Source organism: Suncus etruscus, chromosome 20 (assembly GCF_024139225.1).
Source record: "Suncus etruscus isolate mSunEtr1 chromosome 20, mSunEtr1.pri.cur, whole genome shotgun sequence".
NCBI classification, from domain to species: Eukaryota; Metazoa; Chordata; class Mammalia; order Eulipotyphla; family Soricidae; genus Suncus; species Suncus etruscus.
In genome coordinates this window covers 1709438-1725000 of record NC_064867.1, presented here as the reverse complement: position 1 = coordinate 1725000, position 15563 = coordinate 1709438, and the positions used below count along the sequence as shown (strand labels likewise).

General features: G+C 46.3%; 1 protein-coding gene across 1 annotated transcript in view; it reads left to right on the top strand.

Annotated features, from left to right (window-relative positions):
- The first annotated feature begins 1542 nt into the window (after window positions 1–1542).
- WDR48 (WD repeat domain 48) overlaps window positions 1543–15563 on the top strand; it is a 56467-nt gene continuing 42446 nt past the window's right edge. Inside the window, 1 exon segment of the mRNA XM_049766455.1 lies at window positions 1543–1616. Within this exon segment, the coding sequence (XP_049622412.1) occupies window positions 1569–1616 (48 nt within the window). The 5' untranslated portion in view covers window positions 1543–1568.

The window sequence follows — 15563 nt, the reverse complement described above, 5'->3', positions numbered from 1 at the left end:
TGCTATCTCTCCGGGCCCCTTTATGGCCCTTTTTGACAGTGTGGTTTGCACTACTGTTAATGAGGGGGTTCATTAACTATTCATTCATTAACTATTGTTAATAAAGAGCATATCACTTATTCCCTTTCAGCAACTAGTTCTTGTTCAGAGCGCTCAGTCCCAACTGTCATTGTCATAATTAACCCTTCTCTACCCTAATTGCATTCACAGGTGTTTGTGGCAAGATTCCAGGACATAATTTTAACTGGCGTGTACTTGGTTACTTAAACGGGTACTTGAACTCTTTCAAAGGACAGGGGCACTTGCAAGGCCTCTGCGAGCGTGACTATTTCTTTATTCGAGTTCTGTTTATTAAAAGCATTTTTAGGGGTCGGATGATAGCACAGTGGCAGCGGCCTACCTGGGTCGGTCAAGGGTTCGATCCCCCGTATCCCATAGGGTCTCCCTGAGCTTGCCATGAGCAATTTCTGAGCACAGAGCCAAGAGTATCCCCTGAGCTCTGTCGGGTGTAGCCCCCAAACCTAAATAAATAAATAAATAAATAATAAAAGCCTTTTTAGACACCTTGGCCATTTAGCCAAAGTTCAAGTTCCCTTGGCTGCCTACCAAACTGCAGGGTTGAAAGTCCATTTAGTTTACTAGTCCAAGGGCAACCTTATTCTTAGGAGTGGGGCTCACAAAAGTAGAGCTCAGGGGGTAGGGGTGTGGGGTCCTAGGCTGTGAAGGCTGGAAGGTTCCAGGCTCCCCTAGGCCAGCCAAGTGAGGAGCTGAGGACCACCAAGGTTAAAGGTGACACCAGGGTGAGAACAATCAAGCTCCATAGACACTCCAAAATATTTGGTCCTCATCCCTGGGCCTGTAGGGTGACTTTCTGGCCTGATATGCCATAAACTCATGGATCAATCGATTAGTGTATGTGATCATATTAATAACGTGATTGATTTAACGGATGTGGTCGAAGTCATGGCTTGATGAGATTAGTCCATGTGATTGGTTCCATTAGTTGATTCATTCATGTGATTGAATTAATTTGTTAAAATAAAATAGATATTTTATATCTATTTATTTATTTATCCATTTGTATAATTTATTTTAATATCTAATAATATAATAATAATGTGTTTATTTATTTAATTTATATTTAGTTTATATTTATACTTTATATAAACATTTTTAAAAAATCAATTGCTCCTGGCAGACCAGGTGGTAATTCGGCAGGTAATGGAATGATCAAGTGATCGATCCGACCACTATGTCAATTAAGTGATCAAGTCGATCGGTTCATTTAGTCATTAATCAATCTATTAATTGATTGATCAAGTCACTGATCGAATCGTTATTCCGATTAATTCATCGAACCGACTGATGACCACTGCAATCAATCCATTTCAGGACTCAGACGCCCACGCGGCGTCGTCGGGGGCGGGGCTCAGCTCGCCGGCCAACCTAACCTGCGCCGCCACAGCCGCCCTTGGCCGGAGCGGAAGCGGCAGGGGCGGGACTTCCGCCCTGCGCGCGCGCACCGTGGGGCCCGCCCCGGAAGTGACGCGGGAGTGTCAACATGCAAGATGGCGGCCCATCACCGGCAGAACACGGCGGGGCGGAGGAAAGTGCAGGTAACGGGGCGCCGGGCGTCGCGGGGGGCGGCTGGGCGGTGGCCGCCGGCGAGGGGCCGTGCCGGCGGGGCGGGGAGGGGCGGGGCGCCGCGTCGTGTCGTGCCGGGCCCGGGTCCGAGCCTGGGCCGCCCTCGGGGCTCCGGGTCCCGCCGCCCGCATCTGGCCCGGCCGGGCCGCCGCCGCCGCCGCCGCCGCCGCCCCCTCGCGCGCGCTCTCCCCCTCGACCCCGGCACGGAGGGACGGAGGAGAGGAGAGGAGGGGAGGGACCGAGGCTGCACCACACGGACACACGCACGCCACACACACGCGCGCACACACACACCCCACATACACACTCGCCTTGATGAGGGACACACACACGCACACACGCACACATACATACCCGCCTTCATGAGGGGGACACGCACACACACCACATACATACCCGCCTTCATGAGGGGGACACACGCACACACAGACACACACCCACACACCCACATACATACCCGCCTTGATGAGGGGGACACACACACACCCCACATACATACCCGCCTTGATGAGGGGGACACACACCCCCACATACGTACCCACCTTGATGAGGGACACACACACAAGACACACACCCCACATACATACCCGCCTTGATGAGGGACACACACACACACACACACACACTCACACACCCGCCTTGATGAGGGTGAAATGTCCTGGGCATGTGAACTGCTTGTTGCTTCTTCTTTCTCTTCCTCCTTTTCCTTTCTTTTTTTTTAGCGGGGGATGCCAGGATTCAAATCACTTTCCTGCATGCAAGGCAAACACCTTACCTCCATGCTTTCTCTCTGGCCCCTTCTTATTTCTTTTACATCTTTATTTAAACACCTTGCTTACAAACATGATTGTAGTTGTGTTTCAGATATATAAATAACACCCCCTCCCCCCGTTCGCCCGTGCAACATTCCCTAATCACCAATGCCCTAAATCTCCCTGCACCCCCACCCACCTGTATTTGAAACAGGCTTTCTACTTCCCTCATTCATTCACATTGTTAGGTGTCATTATTTCTCTAACTGCACTCATCACTCTCTGTGGTGAGCTTCATGTATTGAGCTGGGACTTCCAGCTCTCTTCTCTGTCTCTGAGGATTATTGTAAAAATATCTTTCATTTTTCTTAAAACCCATAGATGAGGGAGACTATTCTGCATCTATCTCTTTCCCTCTGACTTATTTCACTCAGCATAAGACATTCCATGTACATCCATATATAGGAAAATTTCATGACTTCATCTCCTAATGGCTGCATAATATTCCATTGTGTATATGTACCACAGTTTCTTTAGCCATTCATCTGTTGAAGGGCATCTTGGTTGTTTCCAGAGTCTGGCTATTGTAAAAAGTGCTGCAATGAGTATCGGTGTGAGGAATGAATTTTTTGTATTGTATTTTTGTGTTCCTAGGGTATATCTAGGAGTGGTATCGCTGGATCGTATGGAAGCTCAATTTACAGTTTGTGGAAGAATCTCCATGTTGCTTTCCATAAAGGTTAAACTAGATGGCATTCCCACCATCACTGAATGAGAATTCTTTTCTCTCCACATCCCCTCCAGCACTGATTGTTCTTGTTCTTTGTGATGTGTGCCAGTCTCTGTGATGTGAGATGGTACCTCATTGTTGTTTTGATTTGCATCTTCCTGATGATTAGTGATGTGGAGCATTTTTTTATGTGTTCCCTCTTCTTTCTTTCTTTCTTTCTTTCTTTCTTTCTTTCTTTCTTTCTTTCTTTCTTTCTTTCTTTCTTTCTTTCTTTCTTTCTTTCTTTCTTTCTTTCTTTCCTTCCTTCCTTCCTCCTCCTCTTCCTTCCTTCCTTCCTTCCTTCCTTCCTTCCTTCCTCCTTCCTTTCCTTTCCTTCTTCTCCTTCTTTCTTTCATGTGTTCTTTCTTCTTACTTCTTCATTCTTTCCCTCTTCTTCCTTCCTTCCTTCCTTCCTTCGTTCCTTCCTTCCTTCCTTGCTTCCTTCCTTCCTTCCTTCCTTCCTCCCTCCCTCCCTCCCTCCCTCCTTCCTTCCTTCCTTCCTTTTTTGGTTTTTGGGCCACACCCGGCAGTGCTCAGGGGTTACTCCTGGCTGTCTACTCAGAATAGCTCCTGGCAGGCACGGGGGACCATATGGGACACCAGGATTCCAACCAACCACCTTTGGTCCTGGATCAGCGGCTGCTTGCAAGGCAAACGCCGCTGTGCCATCTCTCTGGGCCCTCTTTCTTTCTTCTCCTCCTCCTCCTTCCTTCCTTCCTTCTTCTTCCTTCTTCATTCTCCTCCTCCTCCTTCTCCTTCTTATTCTTCTCTGATTCAAGGGGAAAGGAAAGCATTATCTAGCTTTTTTTTTTCTTTTCCAAACATGCTTTCTTTTTTTTTTTTTGGTTTTTGGGTCACACCCGGCAGTGCTCAGGGGTTACTCCTGGCTGTCTGCTCAGAAATAGCTCCTGGCAGGCATGCGGGACCATATGGGACACCGGGATTCGAACCAACCCCACCTTTGGTCCTGGATTGGCTGCTTGCAAGGCAAATGCCGCTGTGCTATCTCTCCAGGCCCCCAAACGTGCTTTCTTAAGCCTTCCCACTCCCATTTTGGTTTGAGTTACTAGCACTTCAGATCTTGATACATTATTTCCCTTTGGTGAGGGAGTAAAAAGCTTTTAAAAAGTAAAAGTAAATTCACACGACCTGCAGGTAGTGTGAATCTTGATGGGGGCACTCATTTCTTGAACATCTCCCAAGCTCTCATTTGGACCCAACTACGTCTGGATCCAACTATTTATTATACAAAGAATGCAGAGGAGAGGAATTAAGTAACACTCCAACTTTCTTGATGAAAAATAGCATGATTTATAGTTCTACAGATTGGAATTTGTGTTTAATGGGTAGACAAGTCAAAGGGTAGGGGAGTCCTAAGTCACAAAGTCTTGAGTTCACTTTATTTGACTTCTTTCTTAATTAGCAGACAGGCCTCAACTCTGTCCAGATACTTGTTGAATCGAATGAAATTCATAGTACTCAAAATAGCTTTCCCTATTAGATCACTTTTTAAGAGCATCCATGCTAGAATGTAAGGAAGCCCAACACCCAAGCGAAACAGTGCTGCTTCTAACTAAATTGTAATTCAAAATGGTAACTTAACTGTATTCTTGGCACGGATCATATACTTTTTGGGATATGGAGGAGAGTTAGTTACACAGGATTCACTCATTGTCTCGGGTTTGTATTTAAAAGGCTATCTAAGTGTACAGAATTGGAAAAATGTCAGTTAACCACAGTGGGGACATGAAGGCCCTAATAAGTTAACTGAGTCATTTCACATAAAGTGAGGGAAGTGCTGTTCCACTCCTGCCCATCAGAGTGCAAGATTTGGGATTCTACCCATCGCCCCTTATTCTTGGTAGGTTTAGCAATCAGATCAGTGACATGACAAGTATATCCTATGAAAAGAATTCATAATTGTTTTAAGATTGGCCTGCTTTCCAGAGATCATTATTATTCATTATTATTATCTTGGTGGGGGCCATTCTTTGTGATGCTCAGGGGCTAGACCCCTTTCTGGAGGAGTATTTCATGGTGGGTCTCCACTCTGGACCTATTGCGTGCAAAACATGTGATCAGCCTGTTGTGCTATCTTTATGGCTCAGTCATAATGCTTTTTAAAACAGCGCAGGCTCATGACAAAAAAGTGGAAAAAGTGAGGGTCAGAGAGATGATAACAGGTTAAATTCCTGTCTGACATGAAGTTAACCTTTGTTTATTCTTGGTACTGCATGTCCCCCCAGGCATCACTGGGTGCAACCCTGAAGGCCCCTGAGCACTGGTGGGAGTCTGGGGAGCAGGTCATCTTTGGTACCTTAGTCCCTTGGCAGCAGTGTGTTCTCCAGACTAGTTTTGAATCGTCGACTGAAGGACCCTCAAGCCCCCTGATATGCAAAAGATAAATTTTCTCTTCAAAAATTCCGTTATGCTTTCTTACTGAGCCATTTGATATTATGCAATTACCATAACAATCAAACATGGTGCAACCTTCTCCCCTGCTAATCAGAATATCAACTCTTTTATTCCCTAGTGGTCATTTAATGTGATGGTTTCCCACAGCCTGAGTCTATTGGTTGATTCATTCTCTTCTTTGCTTCAGTTATGCTACCTTCGCTTGCTTCAGAATTCTTGGGGAGAGGTTGAATAATTGTCACTGGTATTCCTGTTTAGGAACTATAACCATGCCCTAACTCTCATGATTAGCAGATATAAAAGCAAGCGTGTGTCTTGTTTTGCAAGCTTAAGGTCAAGAATTCAATCCTTTTAATTCCCCTATGGGCCTGGTGTGATCTCAGCAACTGCAGTTTGAGCCTGGCAACTCTGCTGCCCGTGTTTGTGACAACAATGGGTCACAATCCCAGACACGCAACAAACAACACCACCACCACAACAAAAGAAAAACAAACTGCTCCATAGACAGGAAGTACCACCCCTGGTAAACACTGATGTATACACCCAAACAAACTGATGAGCACTGCACCAAAATGCCTGAGCAGCTAAAGAGTGCTGGCCCAGGCCAGAGACACTATATGTAGGTAGGATGTGCACTTACCTTGCATATAGCTGACCAGAGTTCATTCTCTGTAGCACTTAATATTCCCCCAAGTACTGCAGGAGTGATTCCTGAGCACAGCTGCATGTGCCCGAGAACAAATGAACAAAAAAGAATGCAACCCCAGTGTGCATGTGGGAAAACACCATTGCTAAAGGAATGCAGTCCTTGGCAAGCCTTACAGTTGTGTGAGTACTACAACCTGATGTGCAACCCCCAGCAAGCACTACAACTAAGAAAACTTGTGAGCTCTGACACCGAGCATGTGTTGGGTCCCCTTCATCACAACACCAGAGTAAAGTAAAATAGTAAGAGTAAATATTCAGCCTTTCATAATAGGACCATCTTTTTGATTGGAAGTTACCCAAAATCTAAGTTAACCATGCTTACATAATAAAGGGCATATATGTATGTATAAACATATGTATATGTATATATAGGTTTATAGATGAAAGTCTATGTTTTCATTATAAAGAGATAATACTAGCTTCATACAAAACTTGAACCAGCACGCTTAACAATAGACTTCCCACCCTAAGAAGTGATGTAAAGGGCCAGAGCAATAGCACAGTGGTGAGGTGTTTGTCGTGCACGCGGACAAGGCAGGACGGACCTGAGTTTGATCCCTGCCATTCCATATAGTCCCCTGAGCCTGACAGGAGCGATTTCTGGGCGCAGCTGGGTGTGGGGCAAAAACCAAAAAAAAAAAGGGGGGGAAGAAGTGATGTAAAGTTGGATTTATCATTTATCTAGTCCAACTTATCTACTGATCAGACATATCTGCAGTTCTCCTAGGTTTTTTTTTTTTGAGAAAAATCCTGAGAACAGGTGGGAACTGGAAGGACAACTAACAACTAATATACCTATTATTGATTATTATTACCAACTATTATATACCAATATCAATACCCTTTCCCTACCAACTATTTAGTCATTCTAAATCTATGTAGAGTTCAGTATAGTCTTTTTCATTTTTCTTTATGGTGGGGGGGTCACACCCAGAGATGCACAGGGCTTACTCCTGGCTCTGCACTCTGAGTTGTCTCGGGGATCAACCTAGGTTGACCATGAACAAGCCCTACTTCGTTTTTCTTTTGGATGACATCCAGCTTTGGTCAGAGCATGCTCTTGGCTCTGCAATCTCTCATCACTCCTGGAGATGTGGTACCAGGGATTGAACCCAGGCCTAGCTGCATGCAAGTCAGACACCTTCCCTGTTGTTCTGTCTCTGTGTGTCTTTCTCTGTCTCTGTCTGTGTGTAGGTCTGTTTATCTGTCTCTCTGGTCCTAGATGTGTTATTAATTCTGATTCTAAATCCCAGTTTTTGGGTTTAATTTTCAAGTGTTAAGGAAATAGAATGATGCCAAATCCTGTTTTCTCCAGGAAAGACCCGGCCTCACCACATTAGTCCAAAGTCCATTTTCTTTTATGTGTGATGAAATTGAGTTGCCTGTGTGACATCTCTTAGAACAGAATTAATCAAATGGATGGTGGTGAGATGAAGCAAAAGTGGAAGTGTTAATGGAAGGATATAGTAGTGGTTTCTGAAGATGATGTATTGCTGTTTGATTCTCCCAACTCTTGTTTTGTGAAAACGTTTCATAATAAAATGCTGGGGTAGATCAAGTTTTAAAGGCTAAAATTGGTAAGGATCTGAAGGAGGGAGATTGCCCTCTGGAGGAAGAGCTTCCAGAAAGAAAATCAAATGCCAGCATCCTAAGTTGGGAATGTGTCTTTTTTATGGATGCCTTCTGGGTGGCTGGGATAGGAGGAGGAGGAGACAGAGTAAGAGGAGGAGACGGAGTAAGAGTTAACTGCAGGTCAGATCCTGTGGCGAGAACTATGGGTCATAGAAAGAGCTTTTGGCTTTTACTGTTTCGGGATGCAGTGGTGAGTTTTGAGCAGAGGAAGGGAATATTAAGATAAACAGATTTCTGATAAAACCTGCCTCATGCTAGATTGGAGCTAACTGCAGGGGAATGAAGTTAGCTGTGAGACCAGTAGCTATTTTTTTTTTTTTTTTTGGTTTATGGTTTTTGGGCACACCGACCCGGTAACGCTCAGGGGTTACTCCCTGGCTATGTGCTCAGAAGTTGCTCCTGGCTTGGGGGACCATATGGGACACGGGGGGGATCGAACCACGGTCCGTCCAAGGCTAGCGCAGGCAAGGCAGGCACCTTACCTTTAGGCGCCACCGCCCGGCCCCCACCAGTAGCTATTTAAGAGAACCAGAATGCGAAAGGGGTTCAAAAGGAGGGTGGTGCAAAGTTTTTGAGTGCTTGTGAGTCTTCGAGGGAGACCTGGCAAGACTTGTTAAAAAGATGTGAATGAGATCAGGAAGAGAATGAAATGTGGCACCAACGTTTGGGGCATAAACAGTTTGACAGAATAAAGTTACCTTTTTTTTTTTTGTTTGTTTGTTTGTTTTGGTTTTTGGGCCACACCCGGCGGTGCTCAGGGGTACTCCTGGCTGTCTGCTCAGAAATAGCTCCTGGCAGGCCTGGGGTACCATATGGGACACCGGGATTCGAACCAACCACCTTTGGTCCTGGATCGGCTGCTTGCAAGGCAAACGCCGCTGTGCTATCTCTCCGGGCCCAATAAAGTTACCTTTAACCACAGTGACAAGGAAGCCTACGGGAAATGATGAAAAGCCTGCATATAAATGCTATGAAGGCTTAATTTTGGGACCCTGGGTGATTAAGATGTCCAAGAGATAGATATCCAAGGGGAGCTGCATATCTTAAGGGCTGGGGGTTAAAATTAGTGACCCAATAGTGAGCCTAAAATGACTGTCTCTGTCTTCTTTTCCTAAAAATATTGTAAACTTGCCACATGTGGATTTCTCAATACAACCTCACCAGAACAAAATATGAATTTTTGGGGCTAGAGCAATAGCACAGTGGATAGGATGTTGCCTTGCACACGGCTGGCTCGGGTTCAGTCCCCATCCCATATGGTCACTCAAGCCTGCCAGGAGTGATTCCTGAGCGCAGAGCCAGGAGTAACCCTTCAACACTGCTGAGTGTAGTCCCCCCAAATATATGAATTTATTTGATATAAATGTTTACAGAATTGGGGAACCTGAGGTAGAATGCAGGGGCAGGCATATGCCTTGCATGTGGGAGACATGGGAGACGCAAGATAAGACATATCTTATCCATTGACCAACACTATTATGATGACGGACTTTAAAATAGGATTGGAGATTGCCTCAGTGGGCCTAGTTTAATCACATCAACTCTTAAGAAGCAGGCACTTTGTACCATTGAACCATTGAGGCAGAAGTCAGAGAAATTGATGGTAAGAGTGTCTGCTACATGAGAAGGGACTTTGGCAGCCTTTGGGAGTAACTGGAGACCCCTGGCTGACTGCCCGAGAGAAGAAAACAGCCTCGGCTGTTAGCAGGCTCTGAATTCCAACTGCATGCGGCTGGAGCTGGAGCAAAGCAGGTCTCCAGGAAGACCTGCTTGCTCTTGTTGATTGTGGCCTTAGGGGCGATCCCCTTTCAGTCCCTTTGTTGCTGTCACCTGAGACCAGGGGGCGTTCACTTTGGTTGTGGGGCTCGCACTCAGTCCTCCGAGACAGAGGACGCACACACGCTTGCTTGCTTGTGGTGCTTCCACTCAGTTGCAGTGCTTACTGGAGGCCACAGCCCTTCCATCGTGGAGCTGGCTCACATACTGGCTTGAGCATTTGCAGAGGATTGCTCTGGTGCACAAATGTCGTGTGTCCCCCTGGTTGCAGTGCTCACAGGGTCCCCATCCTTCTCACTGTGGCACTCTCACACCCCTGACTCTGTGTCCCAGACCTTTTTCTGTGATGGTAACAGGGGTTCAGACCTCAGAGCCGCAGTAATTTCAGAAGCTTGTTGTAAAATATTCATATTAAAACTATCCGATAAGCTGGAAGATCCCTCATGGGTTGCATGAAGACTTTGTGTGTAGGAGGCCCAAGTTAATTTCCCTGGCACACTGTGGTCCCTTAAGCACCAAGCTAAGAATAGTCCCAGAACTGTGGTTGTGGCCCCGACCCTCTGCTTCTTCCCCCCAAAAAGCCCATTGAGGAAAACTTCACCTGGATTAATGTGTGTATTTTGGAAAGACTAACATAATCCAAAGTGTAGAGCTGGTAGTTTACTTGGAGGCTGTCTTCCAGGTGGTGCTCAGTAGCCCAAGGGCCCTACTGGTAATTCCGGGCCAGTTGGACTGGTGGTTGCATGCAAGGACTAAAGTATGTGCTCCTCAGGCCCTGGTCAGGCAGGCCTGACGATGCTCTGGAAACCAGGTGGGTCCGTTGTGTGCCTAGCAAGTGCCCTAACTGCTTTCCTGTATCTCATAGCCCCATGAAACGTTTTGGGGAGAGGAGGGGGGACCGCGCCCAGCATTATTCAGGGCTTCCTCTTTCTGTTTTGTTTTGGGGCCACGCCAGCAGCGCGCAGGAGCTACTCCTGGCTCTGTGCTCCCTTCTGTCAGGCACGGGGGACTGACTATATGGGATGCCAGAACTCGAACCACCTTTTGTCCTGAATAAACTATGCAAGGCAAACGCTCTACTGCTATGCTATCTCTCTGGCCCCTCAGGGCTTACTCTTAAGAAATAGGAAATTTTGCCTTCTTTTTTGTAAGGCCCTGCATTCCAGGATTATACCTGGTGGTGCCCAGGGACCTTCTGAGATACTGGAGATGTGACATGTGACAAGGCAAGTTTGCTGCCTATTATTCTATCTCTTTACTCCCCCCTGCCCCAGGTTTGGTGGGTTTTTGTTTTGTTTTGTTATTTTTGGTTTTGGGGCCACATTTTGGCGAGCACTCAAGGGTTACTCTGGCTCTGGGCTCAGAAATCTACTTCCTGGCAGACTCAGGCACCATATGGGATGCCGGGGATTGAACCCTGGTTGGCTGCATGCAAGGTAAATAATGTCCTAAATCCTGTGCTGTTTGCTCTGCCTTCCCACAGTATTCTTTTTTAATGATACTATACAACCTATTTATATTTTATTTAGAAAAATACATCACTTGGGGGCCGGAGAGATTAGCACAGCAGTAAGGCATTTGCCTTAGACTCAGAAGGATGGGTTCAAGTTCTGGCATCCCATATGGTTCCCCGAGCCTGCCAGGGAGAAACCCCTGAGCACTGCCAGGTGTGACCCCAAAACAAACAAAAAAATAAATAAATAAAAAAACATCATTTCCCGTATTGGTCAGAATTCTAGATCTACATCATTGAAGTTTTATTTTGTTTATTTTAAGGTGCTTAGATGTTGCCCCTTGTACTGCTGGGGGGTTAAACCAAGTCCTCCACTTGCAGAGCATTCAGTCTGTCGAGCACATGTCTATTGTAGATATTTTTCCAGTTTTTGATTCAAACTTTTTTTTTGTTTTTGTTCTAGGGCCACACCTGTCGGCACTCTGGTACTCTGGTTACTCCTGGCTCTGTGCTCAGAAATAGCTCCTGGCAGGCTTGGGGATGCCAACATATAGGATGCTGAGAATCAAACCCAGTTCATCCCCGGGGTGGCCACATGCTCGGGCCCTGATTCAGACTCATTTTGCTGGATATTATTTATCACGTAGAATGAGGATATGATGTTCTCATTTGTCACACGTCTTTTCTACTGCACTATCAGATATTTCTCCAGGAGTTTGGAAATTACAATTTCTCTAGGATCTTGAAGCCCCAGAGAGAGGCTGAGAGGATAAGATGGATGTTGAAGCCAGTTTGCTTCCTGGGGATCTTAAAATATCTGATGCCAGGGGCCAAAGAGATAGCATGGAGGTAGGGCATTTGCCTTGCATGCAGAAGGATGGTGGTTTGAATCCCCATATCCCATATGGTTCCCCGAGCCTACCAGGAGCGATTTCTGAGCGTCGAGCCAGGAGTACCGCTGAGCACTGTCCAGGTGTGACCCAAAAGCCAAAAAAAAAAAAAAAAAAGGAACTATGGTAGATATACACAACTGAATGCTATTCAGTTTAAGAGAAGATAAACATATAATTTGCTCCTGTGTGGATAGACCTAAAGTCTAAGCTGAATGAAGTTAGTGAGAAACAAAGGGACAGACACAGAATGACTCCCTCATGTATGGGCTGTCAAGAAATAAAGTGGGGAGAGGAGTGGTGGCGCAAATGGTAGGGTTTTCCCCTTGTTCAAGACTGAAGACTGACCTAGGGACGGACCACGATTTGATCCCCTGGCGTCCCATATGGTCCTCCAAGCCACGAGTGATTTCTGAGTGCATAGCCAGGACTAGGTAACCCTGAGCATCACTGGCTGTGGCACAAAACTAAAAGAAATAAGAAAGAAAGAAAAAGTAGGGGAAGTATGGGAGTAACATGTCAGAGCAACAGAAACTGAGATCGGGTCCAATAGGAGGAAACTTCACCCTAGGGAGGGTGGGGCTAAAACGGGTGGGAGCACTGGACAATGGTGAGAGTAGTTGAAACTAAAATGTAAATTGAAAAACAGATCAAAATAAGCGGGGCGAGCCGTGGCGCAGCGGGTAGGGCATTTGCCTTGCACGCAGCTTACCTAGGATGGACTGCGATTCAATCCCCATCATCCCCTAAGGTCCCCAAGCCAGGAGTGATTTCTGAGCACATAGCCAGGAGTGACCCCTAAGTGTCACTGGGTGTGTTCCACAAACAAACACCAAAAAAGATGGGGCTGGAGAGATAGCATGGAGGCAAGGCGTTTGCCTTGCAAGCAGAAGGATGGTGGTTCAAATTCTGGCTTCCCATAGGGTCCCCTGAGCCTGTCAGGAGCGTAGAGCCAGGAGTAACCCCTGCTGGGTGGAAACCCACCCCCCCCAAAAAAAAAAAAGATAAGGAATGTCAAAAACAGTGAGAGGGAAATAGGTCAGGAAAAGCCTCTCTGGAGGTGGTCTTTCAACTAAGATCTGAATGGCTAGGGTGAGTGCCACAAGATGAACTCTGGACATGGAGAGTTGGAGACTCAGCTTGATATGGGGAACAGTGAACAGTGTAGCCCTGTTGTCGAAGAATCTGAGGCCATGAAGGACCAGCAAGGAGTCAGATGTGCTGTTAAGTTAGGAGCTAGGGAATGTGAGTGTGAGGGTCTAATGTGAAGCCAAGCATGGCAGGAGTTTGGACTTGAAGTGCAGTGGGAAAGATTTTTGCACAAAAGTGCCAAGGATTTATTTTTAAAATATCTTTTATGAGTCATGGCTGCATTTCTTGCCCTTGGGCTCTGTTAAATATCCCCTTGTTAAATTCACTCTTAAAAATGTTTTTGAGGGGGACCGGTGAGGTGGCGCTAGAGGTAAGGTGTCTGCCTTGTAAGCGCTAGCCAAGGAAGGACCGCGGTTCGATCCCCCGGCGTCCCATATGGTCCCCCTAAGCCAGGGGCAATTTCTGAGCACTTAGCCAGGAGTAACCCCTGAGCATCAAACGGGTGTGGCCCAAAAAAACAAAAAACAAAAAAAAATTTTTTGAGGGGCCAGGGCAATAGCACAATGGGTAGGGTTTTGCCTTGCATGCAGCCAACCCAGATTGATCCCTAACATCCCGATGGTCCCCCAAGAATGCCAGGAGTAATCCCTGAGCACTACTAGGTGTGGCCCCAAAAGAACAACAACAAAAAGGTTTTGAAGGCCAGAGAGATAGTACAATGTATAAGGCACTTGCTTTGCATGCAGCTAACCCAGGTTTCATCCCCAGCACCCCATGTGGTCCCTTGAGGATCACTGAGTATGACGTATAATTTTAAAAAAAAAATTCTTTTTACTGGTTTGAGTAGATTTCGGATATTTGCCCCCTTAAGATTGGGTTTTGAGGGGCCGGAGAGATAGCATGGAGGTAAGGCATTTGCCTTGCATGCAGAAGGATGGTGGTTCGAATTCCAGCATCCCATATGGTCCCCTGAGCTGAGCCTGCCAGGAGAGATTTCTTTTCTTTCTTTTTTTTTGGGGGGGGGGGATGGGGTCCACACCCAACAGTGCTCAGGGGTTATTTCTGGCTCTACGCTCAGAAACCGCTCCTGGCAGGCTCACGGGACCATATGGGATGCCAGGATTCAAACTATCATCCTTCTACATGCAAGACAAATGCCCTACCTCCATGCTATCTCTCCGGCCCCCACAAGCAATTTCTGAGCTCAGGGTAACCCCTGAGCACTGCCGGGAATGACCCAAAAAAACAAACAAAAAAAAAAGTAAAATAAAAGATTGGGTTTTGAGAGCCTCCTCCTTATTTTATTTTGTATAGTTTTGGGTTTGGGGGGTCATCTTGGGGCCACACCCAGTGGTGCTCAGGACTTACTTCCTGGCAAAGTTTGGGGGACCACGTGAATACTACCAAACCATCCAGCTCCAGGACAGCCCTCCTCCTCCATTGATGTCTATGCACATGCAGCCTGGGTCATAAGAGTTACTCTTTTTGTTGAAGATTTGCTGCTTAGTATTTTGTAATGAATACTGTCGATTGTAGAGGACTAGACATTTATTTGCCTTTGTATTTATTCATTGCTTATTCTCTAGTTAAATGCCAGGTTTATTTACCTGTTCTTGTTTGTTTTGTTTTGTTTTTTTGGTTTTTGGGCCACACCCGGTAACGCTCAGGGGTTACTCCTGGCTATGTGCTCAGAAGTCGCTCCTGGCTCGGGGGACCATATGGGACACCGGGGTGGATCGAACCGTGGTCCGTCAAGGCCTAGCGCAGGCAAGGCAGGCACCTTACCTTTAGCGCCACCCGCCCCGGCCCGTTGTTTGTTTTTCTTTGATAGTATTGCTGCTGCTCGCTTGCTTGCTTGGCAGTTGTAAACACTTACGCCATGATGCTTCAGGCCCTTGTGCTGGGAGCCATGTGGTACCAAGAATCAAACTTGGGTCAGGTCCATGTTAGGCATGCACACTGACTGCTGTACTGTCTCTTGGCCCCTAGTCTCTTTACTGTTTTGTTTTGTTTGGGACCACACCTTGCAGTGCTCAGGAGTTTCTCTTTGGCTCTGTACTCCAAAATTACTCCTGGAAGGCGTGGGGAACAATATGGGATGCCATGTGATCGATCCAGGTCAGCCGTGACAAGGCATATGCCCTTCCCACTCTGGCCTATTATTTTGGCCCCCCTTCTCTTTTCTTCTGTAGGTGAAAATTAATATTCCTTTAGTGTGGGATATACTACAGTTTATCTTTTTGCAATTGATAGGACGGTTTTCACAATTTTGGCTAACGAGTAATGCGGCTGTGAATACAAGAGGTATATTATTGAGCTTCTTGTGTAGAAGCTATGTAAATATTTGTCTCTCTTTGAAAAGTATTTCATGGGGGCCGGAAGAGATAGCATGGAGATAATGCGTTTACCTTGCATGCAGAAGGTCGGTAGTT